The sequence below is a fragment of the Squalius cephalus genome, assembly GCF_949319135.1.
Source record: "Squalius cephalus genome assembly, chromosome: 9".
NCBI classification, from domain to species: Eukaryota; Metazoa; Chordata; class Actinopteri; order Cypriniformes; family Leuciscidae; genus Squalius; species Squalius cephalus.
This window is the reverse complement of record NC_137130.1, coordinates 25,838,134-25,859,380: the sequence shown is the minus strand read 5'-3', so window position 1 is coordinate 25,859,380 and position 21,247 is coordinate 25,838,134. Positions and strand designations below refer to the sequence as shown.

At 37.1% G+C, this 21,247-nt stretch overlaps 1 protein-coding gene across 2 annotated transcripts in view; it reads left to right on the top strand.

Moving 5' to 3' along the window:
* The window catches only part of uxs1 (UDP-glucuronate decarboxylase 1), a 99,563-nt gene that overhangs the window by 22,387 nt on the left and 55,929 nt on the right, over positions 1-21,247 (top strand). For both annotated transcript variants that reach the window (XM_079880865.1, XM_079880864.1), the window contains 5 exons: positions 5,228-5,255; positions 6,774-6,822; positions 11,437-11,480; positions 13,146-13,206; positions 14,930-15,110. In XM_079880865.1, coding sequence (XP_079736991.1) covers positions 5,228-5,255; positions 6,774-6,822; positions 11,437-11,480; positions 13,146-13,206; positions 14,930-15,110 — 363 coding nt within the window. The remainder of the gene's footprint in view (positions 1-5,227; positions 5,256-6,773; positions 6,823-11,436; positions 11,481-13,145; positions 13,207-14,929; positions 15,111-21,247) is intronic.

The window sequence follows — 21,247 nt, the reverse complement described above, 5'->3', positions numbered from 1 at the left end:
ACACTTTTTGATCTGGAAACCTTCAAATTGTGAATGTGTCATTTAAGTCCTTTCTATGTGTTGTTGTGGGTATTGGACGGCATTCATTTTGTGTATTGGTGGTTTATGAGCTATGTACCGGGAAATTGACTATACAGTATATATATATATATATATATATATATATATATATATATATATATATATATATATATATATATATATATATTTATATATAATTTATTTTTTTATTTTTTAACAACACATTTTCAAGTTAAAAAAGATAATAAGATTACAGTAAGATAATTTTCTATGCATTTTATTTTGTTCTAACTTTTAACTCGTAACTCTGGAATGGAAAAATTGCATTTTTGCATTCTTTCTTCATTCGTACAATCAGTCATCATAAGAATAGGGCTCTTTACACTTGGAATAGTCTATCCTGGGTCATTCTAAACCCCGGGTAAATGGAATCCTGGGTTATCTTGCGTTACGTTTCGCACTTTTCAAAATTTACCTAGAGTTAAAAACAAATCCTGGGCTTTCATAAGGTGACGTTTCACACTGTACATTTCTGGGTTAATTTCCTTATTTGCATATGCACCAGTGTCAATGACTGGACAGACACAGCATGTGACCTGTTTACATAAAGGCTCTAGTATTGTGCGTCCTCATATTACACATTGCTGACTGTACGATCAAGTTTTTTTTCTGAATTAACTTTTTGAACTATAAAGGTATGAAAAATGAAACAATTATCGCGTTTGCCATCGCCGTTTGACATTTTTTCCTATCAAACGCAGAAACGACTGTTTATATGCATCACGCATTGTTTCCATGACTGCCCAAGACGTGAATATAAGGCACATGATTGGTGGTTGGTTGCTAAGCATCTAGTCTTAACATTCTTAACACTGCATCATTTCACACTGTACAAGTTTGGCACTGCAATGCAGAGTTAACCCTGGGTAAAAAGTGGTGCTAACCTACCTTTTAAATTACAAGTGTGAAATGTTCCTTTACCCAGGGTTAAAAGCAGGGTGAAGAAAGACGATAACCCGGGGTTAAGCGCAATGTGAAAAGCCTTAATATCTACCTTCACCATGAACCTACAAGTTGGGTTCAATTCCATTTTCTTCAACAGTTGTACTCACAAAATTTCTTTCAAACATAAATTTGATGAGAACATTTCATGGAAGCATTTAATAGGGGTGTAACAATATATTGTGTCACAATATATCGCAATACAAAAATTCAACAATATGTATAGTGACAATATGTATTGTCTATAGTTCACCCAAAATGAAAATTACTGTGTGAGAAAAAATTCAAGTTTACAGCATTTTAGTGTAAGTAGTACTACATTAAACTATTATGTATAATGTTGAATATAATGTATAATAATGCAATGGGGGAATATTTGTGGGTCCTGATAATGCCAAATGTCTAATGTTACCAGTAAAAAGTGGCCTACATTATTTTAAATATATCTAGTCAGTGAGAGAGATCAAGCATATTAGTCTAAAATAATTCTGTATTTTCAGCTTCAGAATCATGAATATTGTTATTCTGGTGTTGGTTTCAACACCAAGTCCAAGCCTATTCATTTACACCCATAATGTAACACCAAATTTAGCATTTTAATCAACAGTACATTGTTAACCTTTAATCATATGTCTTGGAGTATCGCAATAATATTGTATTGTGAGTTCAGTATCGTGATATGTATCAAATCGTGACATGAGGGGATCGTTACACCCCTAGCATTTAATAGAGGGCTCTAGTGCTATTTGCAAGGCAATGTGCTGATAAAAAAAATTCAGGACTCCAGGAAGAGAAGGAAAAAGTTGAAAAACATTGCACACAATGCAAAATGATACAATTGGATATTATCCACTGGAATTATCCAACATATGGTGTCCAGATAGGCAAATATGGAATCACGGTAAGAAACATTTATTTTGCTGTTTACATCAGCTTCTCTGTATGGTTTGGAATGACAAATGCTGTTTGCTGTTTGTTAAGCGTCCTTGGGCTTTGTGAAAGGCGCTATATAAATTAAAGTTATTATTATTATTATTATAAATGGGTGTTTATAATGCTAGAGGTTCATTTTAATTTTGGACAGTCATTTTGGCAACATATTTTATATCCAAGTTTGACTATGGAAATCTTGAGGCCATGGGACATGACTGAATGTTTATTGATAAGCGAAGCAGTACCGCCCTTCGTTTCAGCGGCAGTTTATGAAAATGGACTCTTTGTCCTTTGCCGTCTTCTAATGCCCTGTGGCTTTCCAGTTTCCATCTTTCACTGTCTGTCCTCCACTGTCTGTCTTTAACTGTCTCTCTATTGTTGTATCTACTGAACTCAGGCAAGACAACCAATCCCGTGACGTCACAGGTTGTCGTATTGCAAGATGGCTGCACCCTTGCTACAAAAGCCATACCAAAACAATTTTTTTATGGTTACATTTATCAATTTTGTTATATAATTTTGATTAGAGTGGAAATCTGTTTACTAAATAATGTAAACTTGACTGATTGATTCATTTCCACTTTAAATGGATGGGGCACTCAAAAATTAAAAATCTGTCATGTCGTTCCAAACCTGTATTAGTTTCTTCTGAGGAACACAAAAGAAGAAATTCTGAAGAATATTGGTAACACTTTTGGTGACCATTGACTTGAGAAAAAAAAAACATAAATAAATAAAAGTCTCACTTAGACTTTTCTCAAAATATCATCTTTTATGCTCCAACAGAGGAAATTCACGACATGAGGATGAGTAAATTATGACAGAATTTTTATTTTGAGTGAACAGTTGCATTAAATATAAAGATGAAAAACCGCACTCTCAATGTATAATTTCATAAATTTATTGTAACCATGTCCACACAGACGCGTTTCGGCCTAAGCCATCATCAGTGTGTACTGTGAAAACTGTTTTCACAGTACACACTGATTTTGAAAACGCTGATCACTGATTTTGAAAACGCGTTACAAAATAACGCGTTTCGGCCTAAGCCATCATCAGTGTGTACTGTTACTACTCGCACCCATAAATGATTTGAGAGTTGAGCGCGCCTGTTCTCAATATTATGAACAGTTGCATTACCACAATTTTCCTCCTTGATTGTTACGGTCATCCCAATCAGGTTTCGGATCCCCCCTCAAATAGATTGTGTGATTCAGAATATTTTTTCTCCTTTCATATTTGCATTGGCATGGCATCAGGTGGCACACAGCAAGCTGGCCATGCACAAAACAGCCTGCCGTAAATCATGCTACACCCAGGAATTTGCGGTGACAGCAGCAAGGCCTCTGGGAAAGAACTGGCCAGATTGGGAACAGAGGGATTTGCATAATTACCTCTCCAACTCTCTTCTGGAGAGCAGGTTTTCGGTTTACATTCACATTTTGCCTTAGATTCTTCTTCTATCGTACTCTTTCTTTTTTTTTTTTTTTTGGTCAAGTTCACCCCCTCGTTTGAAACAAAGAACAGTTATCTGCTGTTGACGAAACTCGCCTGGAGCAAGTGTGCAGGGAGGATGGTTTGTTATTTATGGTTGTGATTTTCACTTGCTCAATTTCTACTCAGCTGTTTGATATGTATTGGCAGATGTGAGTAAATTGTCTTTGCGATATGTATTCTTGTGCATGTTCTAGAGACGATTGAGTAAAGGGCAGATGTTTACATTATTAATGTAATAATAATAATGATTTATTTATGAAGGTTGGACCTCACATACCCAATTCAGATTATTTTTACTTTGATTAGATAGTTTATTGATTGCCTAGAGCCAACGGTGCTGAACACACCGAAAAACTAAGCCAACCGACGCACAAAACCGGCCCGTCATTTCCCGTCCCGATCTTGAAGAGGTACTTGATTGTGATCATTACATATATCATGTTAATATTGTTAATAGATGTTGAACTTTTATTAAGCCTTTGAGATTGGAGCAGACTTGACTTAAGAACTGCCTCTCCTTTACATCTTTAAAGGCCCATAAAGCACTAAACGACATGTTTGAGATTTTAACAGGTGTGTATGTGTTGCACATTATAAAAGACAATGTTAGCATCAGTTAATTAATTGCAGGAGAAAACAGGTTAATTTTGAGCTTTTGAGCTATTTTCATCTTCTGGGTTTAAAATCTTCCTTGTGCCAGATTATAGTACATCAGCGACTCATCAGTGTCCATAATTATTCATTAGACTGCATGTTCTTATCCTATGAGAGACATATTTTTCACGCCAGCATGTGTTGCTTTCCCTACAGACGCTTCAAACTGTGAGATCATCATGAATAGTAGAGATGCTTTCATGAATTTCAAGTGTCGACTGTTTGTATTCATTTTGTAAGAGTTTCTGCGTGGCATCTTTAGAGATTGATGTAACCGATCAAACGGCATATAAATGCTGAAAAACTTTTAAAAAGTGCTACATTCATATATTATCGATGCAGAGTGTAAAAGCAAACGGCTGTGCATTTATGTGTGCGTTTGAATCATAGGGTGTATTTTACTGTGAGCTTACAAAACCCTTGTTTAATATATTTGTTCATCTTGATCTGTGCAGTGGTGAATTGCAGCACATATGTGGGGGACCTTTGATGCTTTTAACTCAGTGAGAGCAAAAAAAAAAAAACTGATTCAGAATGCGTTGTGTTGTCTGTCTCCCCCTTTTCCTCTCCACTTCGCAGCTTAACATGGGCAGTTTTTTGTTTGTGTAGCATTTTTCAAAACTGTGGTGAGAACTAAACTGTGCTAAAATAGGGGGGTTCATGACCCTTTAAACAAACATTTTCACTTGCATTCACATTCACTTGCTCTCTGCTATAAATATTGGACATGAACTGTATTTTTGATAACGCATCTTTTCACCTTTCAACTGAAAAGACTTATTAGCCCCTGCTTAAGTGTCTAAAGCCCGGGACACACCAAGCCGATGTCAAAAAACTCAAGGCGTTTCTCGTTCTCAAAGCTGAACAACCAATCAGAGTTCTTTCTCTCACCGACGGCCCTACACCGATTCAACATGCCGAATCGGCCCAAAAAAGCTGACCGACGCTCAAAAACGGCCTGCCATTGCCCGACCGTCGACTTGGTGTGTCCCGGCCTTAACAGCTTGACTATGTATTTATTAACAATGTTATAATGGATATGAATGTAAAAATGTGTCTTTGTGTATTGAGAATCAATGTTATAGGTTTGGTACTGATGTCTCATGTCTTCTTCTTTTAGCTGTCTGGGGAACCTACACAAATATGAGGTAATTATGATATATTCTGTTCTTGTATTTGCAAGCTCAGTCTGCTGCTAAACAATTGAGCTCTTCTGTAAATGTTGGAAAATCCAGTAGATGTCAGATATACCAATTGTTCTGCACAGATGCACTTCCTGCATACTTGCTTGTCGACGGGATGTCTATTACAGAATCCCAAAAAATCCCACACTGGCAGGATATCTTTTTTCAGGTGCAGCTAGTGTCTTGCTTCTGTCTGTCAATTCCTTCAACATGATTTTGTGTGATAGGTACACACCGTGTCTTCTTTTTTCTATTTTGTGATGGCTGGCAACAAGCACCAAGGTGCAATAGCACCACATACTATGTCATTCCAGACAACATCTGTGTCAACCAGACTGATGTTGGATTATTTATGATATTATCATATGTGTTGTATAAACACAATAGAAATAGTTCTTTTGTTTTCTTTAATATCCTGGTTATCGTCAATACTGGTATATTGTGACACCCTTAGTTGCAATGGAGTGATTATGCTGGAAAGTATTCTGTAGAATAGGTTTAAAAATGGTAAAATATGTAAAGAAAGTCAAAATGAAATCAATATTGACCCTTAAAGTCCCCCTGTAGTTAATAATTGTATTCCTTAAAACTCATCTTTGGTCACAAAAATGACATATTAAAAAGGTTTTTCCTTGATTTTTTTGTTCATGCCTTAAAATAGCTTGAATGTAACTCCTACACACTTACTTCATTTAGAATACACGGTTCTATGAATAAGCAAATTAGCCCCGCCTCCACTCACTCACCAGCTCAGAGATCCACTCATTGAGGATCACACGTTGATGTGATTGGTTACAAGGTAGTTTGTGACCCGTTTTTGAGACTGTCTTTGGTTCACTGCAGTTTTAATGTGAAAATACTCAGCAATGGTGTTGATTGACTTATGAATTTGCACATGGTTTGTTTATTACATATTACAAACACCACATAGACATATAAACAACATTAAAAGCAGGATTTTCACCTCAGGGGGACTTTTAAAATATTAGTTTCCAGGGATACAGACCAATGATATTTAATGCAACACCGACTTTCCACATTCAAATAATTTCAAGAAGAATAAAATAAAACCCTGCTCTTTCTTTTCTTTCTTCTTGAATATCTTATCTTCGTATGTATTTATATGTAGTATATTGTTGGCGACTGGTGTTTGAAACTGTGTCACTTTCTGTGGGCATCGATACTGAGTGGCTCTTGTCTTTAAATATTGCAAAGCCCACGTATCTCAAGACCCCTGTGAAGGACCACTGCACTGTGCGTTAATCAGTAACAGAGATTAGACCTGTTCACTGGGCCGTGGCCGTGGGAGATTGATTGAAAACAAGCTTTATTATAGATCAACTTCAGGCATGTGGTACTGTTGACTCTGAGCATCTTCATCATGTGACAGTAGTGTGTGCTTCAGTAAGCTCTGCTGTGCAAGTGTAAATGTTTGTGTGTCTGTGTGGCTGTGATAAAGCCGTCTGTTGTTGTTTCCCACAGGTCTATACAGGAACACGGAGAAATGAAGATTGAACAGAGGATAGATGAGGTTTGTTAACACAAGCTGTTCATGTTTGTTTTCAAGGTTTTTTTTACACAGTAGTGTGTTTTTAGTTCAGCTTTTCACAGTTTTTTATGATCATCTACTGTACCTCAGTTTTACTGGAAACTATCTATCTATCTATATATATAAACCTAACAGCTGATATCCACACTTCAAGCTCTCGGGAAACATTGTGCAGCTACCCAAGAGCGCAATATAATTAAGATTTTAATTACACATGCCTTCGATAGCAATTACATTTCATAGTCAGGGGGCAAGTAACAAGCTGTGGTGATCTTATGTTATGCTGTTATGCTCTGCTTGGAACCCCCAAAATACCGTTTCTCTGCTTGTGATGCTGTCCTGACTACATGTGTGATGTTTCCCAGTCTTTGTTATTTGAAAAGAGTACACAACTTTTTGAATTTTAACAGATTTTAAAACACTTGGCATCATACACTTCCTGACTTTGTATGTGGTTACAGAGAAAAACTGGGCATCATACACTAAACAACTGAGAATCACTGTCCAAATCTAAAAAAAGAGTCTTTGCCCATTACACTATGCAGTTTTCTCTGAAACTCTGTCAATTTCGACTCAAAAGACTGGTTCTGACTTTCGGCAACTCACATTGGCTGACTGCAAATCGGGCAAAAATCTGGTTAAAAGTTGTGTAGTGTATTCCAGCCTTAAGGTCCATTCACACCAATAACCATAACTATAAATATAACTGTAAGGATAATAGTGTTCACACCTAATCACGTTCTGCAGTTTCGTCATCTGCCGCTTTAAAGATGCAGTAAGCGATTTTTGTAAAAACGCTGTTAAGTTTATCGGGCCGAGCATCAAAACACACTAGTAGCCAATCAGCAGTAATGTGCGTATACTCTCATGATGGAGGAGGAGAGAGAGCTCGGTGCACAAGACAGACATTAATATAATTACAAAAGAGGAAAAGTTTAACTAATGAAGGGTTACGATCAGGCAAGAGATAGGACCCACTATAATATCGGAGAAGCATTCCAGCACTGGAGAGACCTTAAGGAGCGTGAAGGCCTGAAAACGAACGTTGAGGTTGCTTTAATTCTTCTCGATATGTGAGTAAACGTTGGTTTTGCTGTGTATCACTGAACTATCCAACTTTTGTTTGAATATATTCATGTGCCATCTTCGTTTGTTTGTTCATTTGCATTATTATTATTATTATTATTATTATTATGAGTCTGGAACTTCTAACCTCCTGGATCCTCCTCCACCACCAGTTTCAAGCATCGGATCCCAAAGTGTGTCTGAAAAGTGAGATAACATACTCCTAATATATGGTTTGTCTTTTGGTTCCCCTTTTAGTGATTGTTATAACCCCTTCTTGTCACATTTGTAATATATTAGTTACTTGGACTATCAAGTTATGGTGGGAGCTGTTCATGGAAACTGTTTGTTTTTTGGGATGGAAGGGATGACAAAGGAGTAGAGGAGCTAAATAACAATTAGACATTTGATTTGAATTATCATAGTAACACAAACGGCTTTCCCTTATTCATGACATCATACCCTCGGCAGCAGGCACAGCAGATTCCACTATAGTCGTAGCCTGCGTTGCATATGTGGATGTGGGGGCAGAGGCATCAAGATAGGGGTGTGATCCTTTTGGGTAGGGGTGTGTTTGTTTTGGAGATTTCAAATATCAACAGCGTTTACCAGATATCGCTTACTGCACCTTTAAATGCTTCTGCTCTTTAAAGCAGGATGGATTCTGATTGGCTGTCAAAGTTTTACATTCACCAGCTGGGAAAATAAATCATTCTGAAAGTGATTTCAACGATATTTGTGGTGTGAACTCTGCTATTCTTTTATTTTTAAATTATTATCATTTATCATTTATTGTCTTTATCATTTATAGTTATCATCCTTGGTGTGAATGGGCCTTTAAGCTGTTTTGTAAAAACAAAAAATTACTAAAAATTGGTTAAAGATTCTGTAATCATATTATGTAGTTGGGCATTTAATCAATTGTTTTGTTTGTGATAACACAATGAAACCTGCCAAATTGTGTGGACATAAGTTTTGGCCAGACTCTCATACAAAGAAATTATGAATGCATGCAAAAACAAGAGAGAACCAATGAAATATGACTAATTCTATTGTAGTCAATGTATGCTTTTTCCTGTGATCTTTTTGATTTTTCTATGCATTATTTATTTTTTATTTTTTTGCATATTAAAATAAAATCTGTAGCTGTAGTTGGCACATCATTTAGTCAGATAAATACCTTAACCAAGCTTAGTGTTTTTTTTTTTTTTTTTTTTTTCAGATTTAAAATATTGAAAACATTTTTGCCACTACTGTATATAAAATAATTAAAAAATAATTGTGTGTGATGTAAAGCCCAAGGAGGCTATTTTTACCGGTGCTTGATTTGATAAAACCTTTGATTAACCCTCTGTTATTCCTCACTTAGGTGTCAAGTTTAAACATATGTGAGTTCCCTGTTTGTAAGAGTCGTTTTAGAGATAATAATTTAATATCATTTAACCTTTTTTTATTCATGCCCACAATTTTTTTTGTTTCTTCACACAGCAACTGCCACAAAAATCACCAACTTCCAATGAATGAAAGTAAAACAAATAAAACATTCAAAACTAATTAATGGAATGAATGAATTAATGAAAATGAATGATTCATCAGTACACACAAAATGTTTGGTTTTAGAGGGTTTCATTAACTTTTTTTTTTTTTTGGTCTGACGTCACCAGGCCCTCTTTTCTTCCAACCACCTGTCAGTGCATACAGAATCATCTTTTTACTCTCCAATTAGTTCCAGATGGATCAAGTCCAGTCCTCATTATTTTTCTCTTTGAATATCCTGGTTCTCTCAAGAGTAGAATATGAACAACTCTTCATGTTGCTTTTAAAATTTGACATGTCATAACTCCCCCCGTACCGTAGTGCTTTTGACGTGAATGATACCTCAATTCAAGCGGCTTGTTGAGGTGAGGTAACCTGTTATGTTTATGAGCGTTCAGATGTACCATTTTCACCTGGTGAATGACAAAAATATTGCATTGGCTTACATTGAAGGAGAGAACCAAACCGTAACTAGCAACCAGAATATCATAGAGACTTGGGCTTGTAAGAAACCACCCAGAACCGTTTGAAAACCACTCAGTGTAGATTGCTATATCTTTAGTTTGTCAAATTTATTATTTCCATGTAGCATGTTTGCGAAAGTGTGTGAAGCTGGATGAAACCCATTTAATTTGACTGAGGCTGATTTGTTTGCACATACATTCACATTAAAAGTCAGTACTATAACTGCAATCTCTATCGTTTCATTATAGATCTCAAATGTCTGCTTATCGCATGCAGAAGTTCATTAGAAACCGCTTTTCTCATATCTGCCCGACCTTAAGGTTCAAAGCGTCTCAACACCTACCGAGGCTTGTTTGTCAGCATCTCCGATAGCTTTTAGAAACTGTGACATTTATTCTCCTGTCTGATGTTTGATATTTCACTTAAAGAAGTGTTACAGTTTGGAAATGTCCTTCGACCCAGATCTTAAATCTTGTTGGTCTGGGGCAAATGTCTGATGAGGCAAACTGTCATTCAGAATGTTGATGAAGTTAGGATTACTTACTGAACATGACTTATAATTAGGAATAGTGCTTAAATTGATTAAAGCAATCAGATAAATTACATATGCTAATTGGTTCAACTGATCAAATTTAATTGCATGCATTAGCAACACATACAAGTCATACAAGCTGTAGTCGGTCCTGCATTTATTTATTTTTTTTGGTGCAGGCCTAACTTTCTGCTTATTAGTAGGTTAATTAAAGAAAGAGTACTGATTAAAAGATTAATAATCTGTTATAGCCCCCCTGTAGTCAATCATTTTATCCCTTAAAACTCATCTTTGATCCCTAAAAAGACACATTTAAATGTTTTTTCCTTGAAAAAAAAATCTTCATGCCTTAAAATAGCTTGAATATAACTACAACCTTACCTCATTTAGTATACTCGGTTCTATGAATATGCAAATAGCCCCGGCTCCACTCACTCACACCAGCTCAGAGATCCACTCGTTGATGATCATGCGTTAACGTGATTTGTTACAAGGTAGTTTGTGACGTCAGAAACACCAGCGATTTCAAACCATGTTTTTGAGACTGTCTTTGGTTCACTGCAGTTTTAAGGTGAAAATACTCAGCAATGGTGTTGATTGACTTATGAATTTGCATTTGGATTTTCACCACAGGGGGACTTTAACTATTTCTGTTTCCTCAAAAAAAAAAAGAAAAAAGGTCATTCAATTTCATTCTTCCTTTCCCATAACCTTACAGCTGCTCTCAGATTAATCTGTAAATCAGTTTGAGGGCTGATCGTGCTTGACGACTGTGTCTAAGTCAGACATAAATTTCTGTCATTTTATCTGTTCTGTTTTCCTTAGGCTTTAAATGTCCCAGTCTCAACTGGGTAGTTAATGCAGTCCCCTCACTCTCTATAAATCTCTCTGTTCACCTCTTTTCCTGTTCTCTTTGTTTCTTACTCTTTGTCTCATGTATCTTTTCTTTGCCCTTCCTATCCTGTTCTCACTGTCATATCTCACTCTGTTCCTCACAGGCAGTGGCACCTCTCAGGGAGAAGATACGGGAGCTTGAGCTTAGGTATGTTTTTCATCTGCACACAAAAAAAGTACACTATGCTATAGCTTCAAGTCTCGCCGTGCTTAGTATCACACCGTGGTCTTTTGCACATAATAAAACACATTGAGATTTCAGTACATTTCCTTTTTTTATACCTGCTGTTTTTGAATGTATCCACACTTCATATATATATTGTGCAATTGTGAGAAAAACCCCTTATGAGCAAGTAATAAGTTGAATAGGTTAGAAATGACGTGAGCACATTTCACAGCCTGTAATTACGAAGGAAAAAAAGTCACAGTAAGTGCGTGCCATAAAACAGCCAGTCTGGAGAAGTGTAAGCAGGGTTGAAAAGAGGAAGAGACAGGGAGCTGGAGCACAATGTGCATCAAGCTTTGATTGGCATGTCAGGATGGAGTTAAAATTGCACCATGATATTTTGTCAGTCCTCAGAGATGAGGTGTGAGGTCTCCGGAGAAGTGTCGGGGTTTTTTTTCTCCTCACTTTGCCGCATCTCAGCCAGACCTAAAGGAGATTACTTGATATTGTTTGATTGGCCCGGGCCCCGACTAAACCCGGCACTGACATAATCTCAGAGCATATTACCTGTGTTAGGAGATACATCAAACAGGCACAAATGTCATGGCAGCAGTGTGAAATTAATCTACATTTCAAATTAGTTTGGCCAAAGTAACAAAAACAGTTTTTGGATAGACATTTGTAACAGGGTTCCACCAGCATTATCAGCATGTGCTGTCGTCCTTTTTTTTTTCATTCTGGCATTGCTCAACAAAAACATCAATTCACAGCTTACTTGTACTTTATTAGGGTGTGTTTTTGAGTTTATTTCTGATAATCTAAGCCACCTAAAAATCAAGGTTCCAGAAGGTTTTTTTTTTCAGGTTTTTTTTTCAGTGATGCCATAGAAGAACCATTTTTGGTTCCCCCAAAGAATCTTTCAGTGAACAGTTCTTAAAATAACTATATTGTTTTCTTATTGTAGAACAATTCATATTTTAAGAGTGTAGAGAGTGTACATAGGTTCTGACTGGAAGTGTCGCTTGCTCGAATATGACTTACAGCACTAATGAATATAATGCATCTCCAACAGCAACACAAGCTAGACATGAAATCAGGTTTACAGAATAAATGAAATTAAACCAGATCTTAAGAAAAATACTTATTTTATACATGCATTGGTACAGGTTTTTCTATGAGGCTTCACTGTGAGTGCATACAAAAAAAGAAAAGAAAAAGAAAAACCCTGATCAGAGTTGTCTCTATGGGACTGTGTCCTCTTTGGGACCAGTGAGACAATTGAAATGATCAGTGATGACGTTATCAGTGAAGTAAGGGGACTAGGGAGAGTATCTACAATATCTCTGTGTCTGAGTTGAGAAACTCAAGAATAATTGGATGAGAGATTCACATGCACAGAGTCATCCCCCTAGATAATTAAGTTGTTATTGAGTTTCTGTGCTCAGATACTGACATATTCAATACTGACAAGTGAATTTGTACTGGAATGTGTTGATAGAGTAGCAAGAAGAATGGAATGTTTAAATGTGGATAATTTTTTTTAATGCTTTTGTGTGTGACTGAATAGTGTGGCGCTTTTGACATATAGAAGACAAATACTAAATACTCTTGAATCTTGCTCATTTAAGGTTTTCTTTTATTCTACAGTTTTACCCAGAAGTACCCACCTGTAAAATTCTTATCCGAGAAGGACCGAAAGAGGATTTTGGTGAGGAGTTTTTTTTTTTTTTTTTTCTCCAGTCTTCTACGGTGTACAGAACTGCTTCTTCAATAATGCATGTCTCTGTCTGTCTGTAAGATATATATGGCATACAGGTGGTCATCATAGTTTATTGACATTTTGTTGTTCATTTTCCACTTTTTGATAGATCGCTGGCATTTTTCTTCCTCCAATTGAAATGTTATTAAATAAAATCTCCTGAGTTTATAGTGTCAGATTGAAGCATATCCAATTTGGCAGCTGTAAAATAACTAGTTATTTCAGAGGGAGCTTTTCAACAGGCTGTGTTGCACACAGATAATTGAGAGTGGAAGTATGTAGAAGCGTTGGGGAAACGAGAAACAGTAGGGAGTTGAAACACTGCTCAAATTCCTCTGATTACTCCCTGTGCTGATTTAGCCCCATGTTGTTATTTAATCCCATCTGACTGCAACTTATTAAAATGTTTCTCAAACTTGTATGACTCTATATACATCAATAATTTTGGCTTATGAAATGATATACAGTAAGGCTGTGCCGGTAAACTTGACAACCACGAAAAAAATGTTTGTATGTGAATGCTGTTTTACATGAATATTATGACATAAGTGAAGCACAAATCTTTGTTTACAAAAGAAATAATAGGTTAGCAATTAAATGTTACATCGCAGCCATGGAAACATTGGGATTCATGACGAATAAGAGAGTTGTGCGTGAGCCCATAAATTTAAACTTTGTCGGCTTTGAATTCTGGTTTGCGATCTGGTCACCCGATTATCAGCAAATTGAACAATATTCCATTAGTTATTCCATATAGAAAGCTTGAATTGTCTACTTTTAAACAAAACAATTCAAAACGAAAAGAAACCGACTAGCGACTAAATGTGCAGTTCTCTCTATAGGCGCGTTCACTACGAAGATGACGAGTCAGCATCGTCAACTTAATCTTTGCTGCCGACACTGACACAGAAAATAGTAATTTATTAATAAAAAATTTAAATGTCTCAGTGCTGTATTTGACACATTCATAATCATACTTTTGCCAGTTCTTTGTGACAGCTATTATGTGCGTTATTGGCAGCGTCACCCTCTGGTTACATGAACACGTCACCACCGCATCAGCAACGAAAACATGGAGATTTTATTTTAGAGAATAATCGCACAACCTATTCGATATAATATAATTTATAATAGAATATTCAAAAATCGTGACTCATCCCTGCATGGAATCTTTTGTTTCTTTTCCCAAATCTTCACTCACGTCTCATCCATTTTCTAAGGGGATTATAAACGTTTCTTCCTGGTTCGCTATTATATTAATTAGGCCTATTATATTTGTACTCTTTACTGTGGTAAAGTAGTAAAACGCTGTAGGACAGATAGCCTACATTTTTACTTGCACGTCAAATTCTTTTTAACACTGTTTGTGCTTGTTATTAGACATGGTAAGGCGCATCAAGTTTATTTGTAAAGGTTTTTTTTTTGTTTTTTTTTAAATAGATTTAACTTTATTATATTATTTAAGTTACCATTATTTACTCATATTTATTTCAGTGCTTTACAGGCTTTAGTGTGTTGTTTCTTTGACGGAATTGCTCAAATAAACACCTTTTTGCTCAAATAAACAATTTTTTTTTTAAATTTCAAAACAACCCCCCAATCACCGCTCCACCGCTGTTAATTGGTCCATTGCCACCGTCACAGCCCTAATATACAGTCTTTCCTCTGGTAGATCACCGGTGGCGCAGGATTTGTGGGCTCCCACTTAACTGATAAGCTGATGATGGATGGTCATGAGGTCACTGTTGTGGATAACTTCTTCACTGGCCGCAAGCGGAATGTAGAGCATTGGATCGGCCATGAGAACTTTGAGCTGATCAACCATGATGTGGTGGAGCCTCTCTATATTGAAGGTGAGCACCACCAATTGCTTTTAATGCTCGATTCATCACAGATAATCAATTATAAAGACTAAAGGTGATGATACACAGGGCAACTTTTTGAGCAATGTTGCTGGGCAATCATGCCGAGCGATTGTTGCTTGGGCACTTTCCCATTGAAAATGGGCAATACATTTCTATCTGGATAATTTAGATCGGTCGTGGGCCCTGTGTCTCATCTGGTGGCCCGTTAACGGCAACATTGCTCAAAAAGTTGCCCTGTGTATCATCACCTTAAGGGTTTTTCTACCCTGGGCCTGTTTTTTTCCCCGGGTTTGCTTTTCGTGTTTCATGGGATGTGCATGACCTTGCATAATTGACGATCAATTTTTATCGATTAAATTATTAGCGACAATTAAACGACCATCGATTAATCATTAACATCCCTAGTAAACACACATTAATAATAATGTGTTTGGAGAGCATTGCCTTGTGTTAGATCATGCCAACATCCTTCCAACTACAAATGTAAAATGTTAAATCGAATCTCCACACCATGAATATTGGATCTAGTCTCTTTACTGGACCCCGTCAGAAGATATCCTTTATGTCTGGTATCCAAAACCAGCCAGCAGGGTTTTGTCTGATATCCAAAACCAGTTAACAGCAAGTCTTTTCTGATACCAAAGCAGTTAACGAAACTCTTAACTCTATTAACTAAAAGTCTAAAAGTCTTCTATGAGCCTGAGAGAATGACAGAGGAAACCAGACAAGAGGAATTGAATAATTGAATGACAACTGATTATGGTTAAATTATTATAATTGAAAATCACAGATATTTATTATTAAAAAAAACACAGATGTGTATGGTTTGTTCTCTTGCACTACACAAACCCTGGTTGTTATTAAGGGCGTTTTCACACCTGAAAGTCTGCACCAAGTTCCGAACCAAAGGTCATGTTTTGATACATTGTATACATTCAGTTAGTTTTGGTTTGGTTTCACATTGCAATTATGCGAGCGCACTAAAGAACTTTACATGACGTACTTGCGTCCTGTCATCATCATCTATAAGGGCTGCATCTTGACATTGATTGGTTTGTAAACGGACGTGCTTCTGACGTCAGCGTGTTGTCAATTCGGCGGGTAACTTTGACAAGAATGAATGAACAGACGCATATCGTTGCCACTATACTTTTATTATTATGGCACTCCCCGCAGCACCAACTATACTCGAGGCTAGTTCAAATTCGCCAAATGAACGTCCTCGTTGTGCGAACATTTTATCGTCGCCAACATGACGCAGGACGTGTGTGTGTGTGTGTGAGTGTGTGTGTGTGTGTGAGTGTGAATCAGCTGGAAGAAACGCTGTGGGCAGGACTGACAGATCTGCACATAAATATTCTTCTTCAGTTGTTTAGGCTACGCGGGAACCAGCGGAACTTCCTGTAAATGGTCCAAAAGTCCGAACCATACAGAAAATGTTTTCACACTAGAAACGAACCAAACCTTTGTTCAGTTTGATCCGGACCGAGACTACCTCTTTTCGTCTGACCAAATTTCGTCTGTTTGGTCCGGACCATGGTCCAGGGGAGGTTTCACACCTGTAATTTTGATTCGGACCAAATTGAAAAGTCAGAAAATCTGGACCAAACAAGGTATGTGTGAAAGGGCCCTAAGAATCCTTAGATATTTCACTTGTGAACATGCAAAATGTTTAAGAAATATTAGTTAGTAAGTAAGTAAATACAAATAGTGAACACTGGAAATGAAATGTAACAGATAATAGAAGGCAAGATCATTGTAATAGAATAATATACAACCCCACATCAGAAAAAGTTGGGACACTGTACAAATTGTGAATAAAAACAGAATGCAATGATGTGGAAGTTTCAAATTTCAATATTTTATTCAGAATACAACATAGATGACATATCAAATGTTTAAACTGAGAAAATGTATCATTTTAAGGGAAAAATAAGTTGATTTTAAATTTCATGGCATCAACACATCTCAAAAAAGTTGGGACAAGGCCATGTTTACCACTGTGTGGCATCCCCTCTTCTTTTTATAACAGTCTGCAAACGTCTGGGGACTGAGGAGACACGTTGCTCAGGTTTAGGAATAGGACTGTTGTCCCATTCTTGTCTAATACAGGCTTCTAGTTGCTCAACTGTCTTAGGTCTTCTTTGTTGCATCTTCCTCTTTATGATGCACCAAATGTTTTCTATGGGTGAAAGATCTGGACTGCAGGCTGGCCATTTCAGTACCCGGATCCTTCTTCTACGCAGCCATGATATTGTAATTGATGCAGTATGTGGTCTGGCATTGTCATGTTGGAAAATGCAAGGTCTTCCCTGAAAGAGACGACGTCTGGATGGGAGCATAATTTGTTCTAGAACTTGGATATACCTTTCAGCATTGATGGTGCCTTTCCAGATGTGTAAGCTGCCCATGCCACACGCACTCATGCAACCCCATACCATCAGAGATGCAGGCTTCTGAACTGAGCGCTGATAACAACTTGGGTTGTCCTTGTCCTCTTTAGTCTGGATGGCATGGTGTCCCAGTTTTCCAAAAAGAACTTCAAATTTTGATTCGTCTGACCACAGAACAGTTTTCCACTTTGCCACAGTCCATTTTTAATGAGCCTTGGCCCAGAGAAAACGCCTGCGCTTCTAGATCCTGTTTAGATATGGCTTCTTTTTTGACCTATAGAGTTTTAGCCGGCAACGGCGAATGGCACGGTGGATTGTGTTCACCGACAATGTTTTCTGCAAGTATTCCTGAGCCCATGTTGTGATTTCCATTACAGTAGCATTCCTGTATGTGATGCAGTGCCGTCTAAGGGCCCGAAGATCACAGGCATCCAGTATGGTTTTCCGGCCTTGACCCTTACGCACAGAGATTGTTCCAGATTCTCTGAATCTTTGGATGATATTATGCACTGTAGATGATGATAACTTCAAACTCTTTGCTAATTTTTCTCTGAGAAACTCCTTTCTGATATTGCTCCACTATTTTTCGCCGCAGCATTGGGGGAATTGGTGATCCTCTGCCCATCTTGACTTCTGAGAGACACTGCCACTCTGAGAGGCTCTTTTTATACCCAATCATGTTGCCAATTGACCTAATAAGTTGCACATTTTTCCTCCAGCTGTTCCTTATACTGTATGTACATTTAACTTTTCCGGCCTCTTATTGCTACCTGTCCCAACTTTTTTGGAATGTGTAGCTTTCATGAAATCCAAAATGAGCCAATATTTGGCATGACATTTCAAAATGTCTCACTTTCAACATTTGATATGTTATCTATATTCTATTGTGAATAAAATATAAGTTTATGAGATTTGTAAATTATTCCATTCCTTTTTTACTCACAATTTGTACAGTGTCCCAACTTTTTCTGATTTGGGGTTGTAATAGAAGATAATAGAAACTTGGCAATGTTCATTTTCATTGCTCCGTAGTGAAAGGTAAAAAGTAGGTACATAGAGCAGTGAGTTAATAATAATAATAATAGAAACTACCTGTCACTCAATGACTGTCTGTGAAATCCACTTGCTGATTACAAGGTATTTCTGTGAAGGATGAGAGTGTTCCAATAACAGTGAAGTTTCTGTTCACTGTTATTGGAACTGAAAGAGGACTTTCAAAGACTGTCAAAGAAAGGAAATTATTTAGATTTAATGTGAAAGTTCAAGAGTTGGGGACTGACAAAAACAGCTAGCATTAAAGAGAAGCTGCTTTCATAAATTCAGTCCGGTTTGAGGACAGTCACTGTCAGTGATTAGACTCAACAGTGGATCCTTGAATGAAGTGATGTAGAGCTTAGAGGACCTTCAGGTAATTCTCTTTGTCCCTATTTGTCAGGCAGCATCACACCTCCTACCAATTCTGCTAATCAAACCAGGAGAGGCTGGAGGTCGGCTAATTAAAAACAATGACCGCTATATCTGTAATGGAAAATCTCAGCAGTGTGATTCAACCCCTGATGAGCACAGGGTTGACACATTCAACTGTGACATTAACCACATTCACACTAGAAAACCGTTAAATCAGTCAAATTGTTTGAATTCTAAATGTAAATGTACCACAGATATTCACAAACACAATGGCTTTCCATCTTTTATTCGTATCGCAGTGGTGCACACATCTCTTTCTCCACCAAAATGCTATTATTACTCAGTGACGTCAGCAGTGTTTGTCTAGATTAGAGTGGATATTCAAAATTTTTGACTTTCACAATATAGGCCTACAATGAAACCGCATGAACGAAACTGCATCTGTTCGTTCAGAACTTTATGATTTGCCCAACTCTTTGACCACAAACTTCTTACGCCAAATCTTGTACATGCTCAAACCTTTAATCTTATAGCATTGTTAACACAATCAACACACAGCTTTTTTTCTGGCAGTGTTACAACTTCTGTAGCCGGCACAATTCTGTAGCTGTACACACATGGCCTCTAAACTTAAATAATAACATTAACTCCCGGTTTCACAGACAAGGCATAAGCCTAGCCTTGGGTTAAAATGCATGTTTTAGCTGTTTTAACTTTAATCAACTTACACTGGCATATCTTGAAATATGTCAGTGCAATTGTTCTGTCTCAAGATGCTCACCAGTAATGATTTTTTTTTCTTTTTTTTTTCTAAGGCACATTTATAAAAGCTAGTTAAATATCTTATTTGAACTAAGGCACTAATCCTGGCTTAATTTAAAACCCATCTGTGATACCAGGCCTAAAGGTTATGCTAAACCACTTTTCTTTTTTTTTTTCTGGAATATTTTTACTTCTGGTTGGCAGTCTCTGGCAACCCATATAACCGTTATGTTAACAAATGGTCAAACAGTTTAGCAAACTAAATGCCTAGTTTAGTTTTTGTTACTGTGGTTTCATTGTACACAAATTAATATCGGTCACAGATATGTTGACATTTAAACTAAGAAACTGAACATGTTTTTGAGTTAGATATGACATTTGTACTGATATTTTAATAGTAATACATTATCAAGAAATTTGTGCTTCACAGGAAATGCTAAATATGTCACACTGGATTGTGTTTAATAAAGCCAGTCAAATTACTGTGATGTAAAGGTCAATTAGCAGATATTCTGTCAGCAGGCACTTTAGATGTCACTTTCAGCCTCTGACAGCATGCCCATGGACTGGCTCATACTTGTCTGGCAGCTTCCATGAGCAGGATTTTTTCAGCCTGTCAAAATTTGGTTTACAAGTAACCAGGCTGCTACAAATAGCTGCATTTCCACTTTCGGGCCAAAAGCGAGCATGGTTGTGTTGTGCAATGTGCATGCCAGGGCCATTTGCATTACCACTGTCACTTTTGGGGCTTCCTCGGGGCCAACGGCCAGACCTTTTTAGTCCGCTGAATACCTTGGTCCAAAGCGGGCCAATTGGGTCTTAAGGAGTGGTCATTAACGTGGCGTATGGAGAGGGTCAACACCACTGCTCATTTCCCATGTTTTCAAATCAGGCTACCAGCTAACTTCAACATTACGGCAAGACATTTAAAACAATTTTAAGCTCGAAACTCACTTTTTTTTAAGGCACCAGTGAGTGTGAAATTACTTAAGATTGTGATCCGATGGGAGTTCTGATCACCGTGTGAGATATTAATATACAATACTAAAGGCGACTTATGCTAACCATTGCGATAACAATTAGCAGTGGCGGAGCCAGGATATTTTCCTTGGGGTGGCCAGCAACCTGTCTGGGTGGGGTGGCACAGAAATGTTCATTAATCAAACATAAAAAATGAGTTTGACTATAAAGTACTGGTTGGTTTTAGTGCCTACAACCCTACTGAATACATTGTACTTGATTGTAATTGAGGTAGTGGTGCAATAGATCAAGTGGCGTCTGTATTCGATTATAAATTAACAGGACTCACATTTATTTATGCATGAAATTACAGGTAAAAATTAAATTTAATATGTGCCTTATATTGTGAGCTCACATAGCAGTTTACATTTGAGGGCGATGTTCATAAATGTGACGTATGTATAACAAATACTTGCATTTTTTTTTTTTGACGCTGCTTTAATAATCTCCACATTTAATCATGTTGTATTTACACAACTGTTCAGGGATCTACTGTTCGGTGGGGGAAGTCTTCTTCGGCATCTGTGTTTTGTTTAGTTTTTT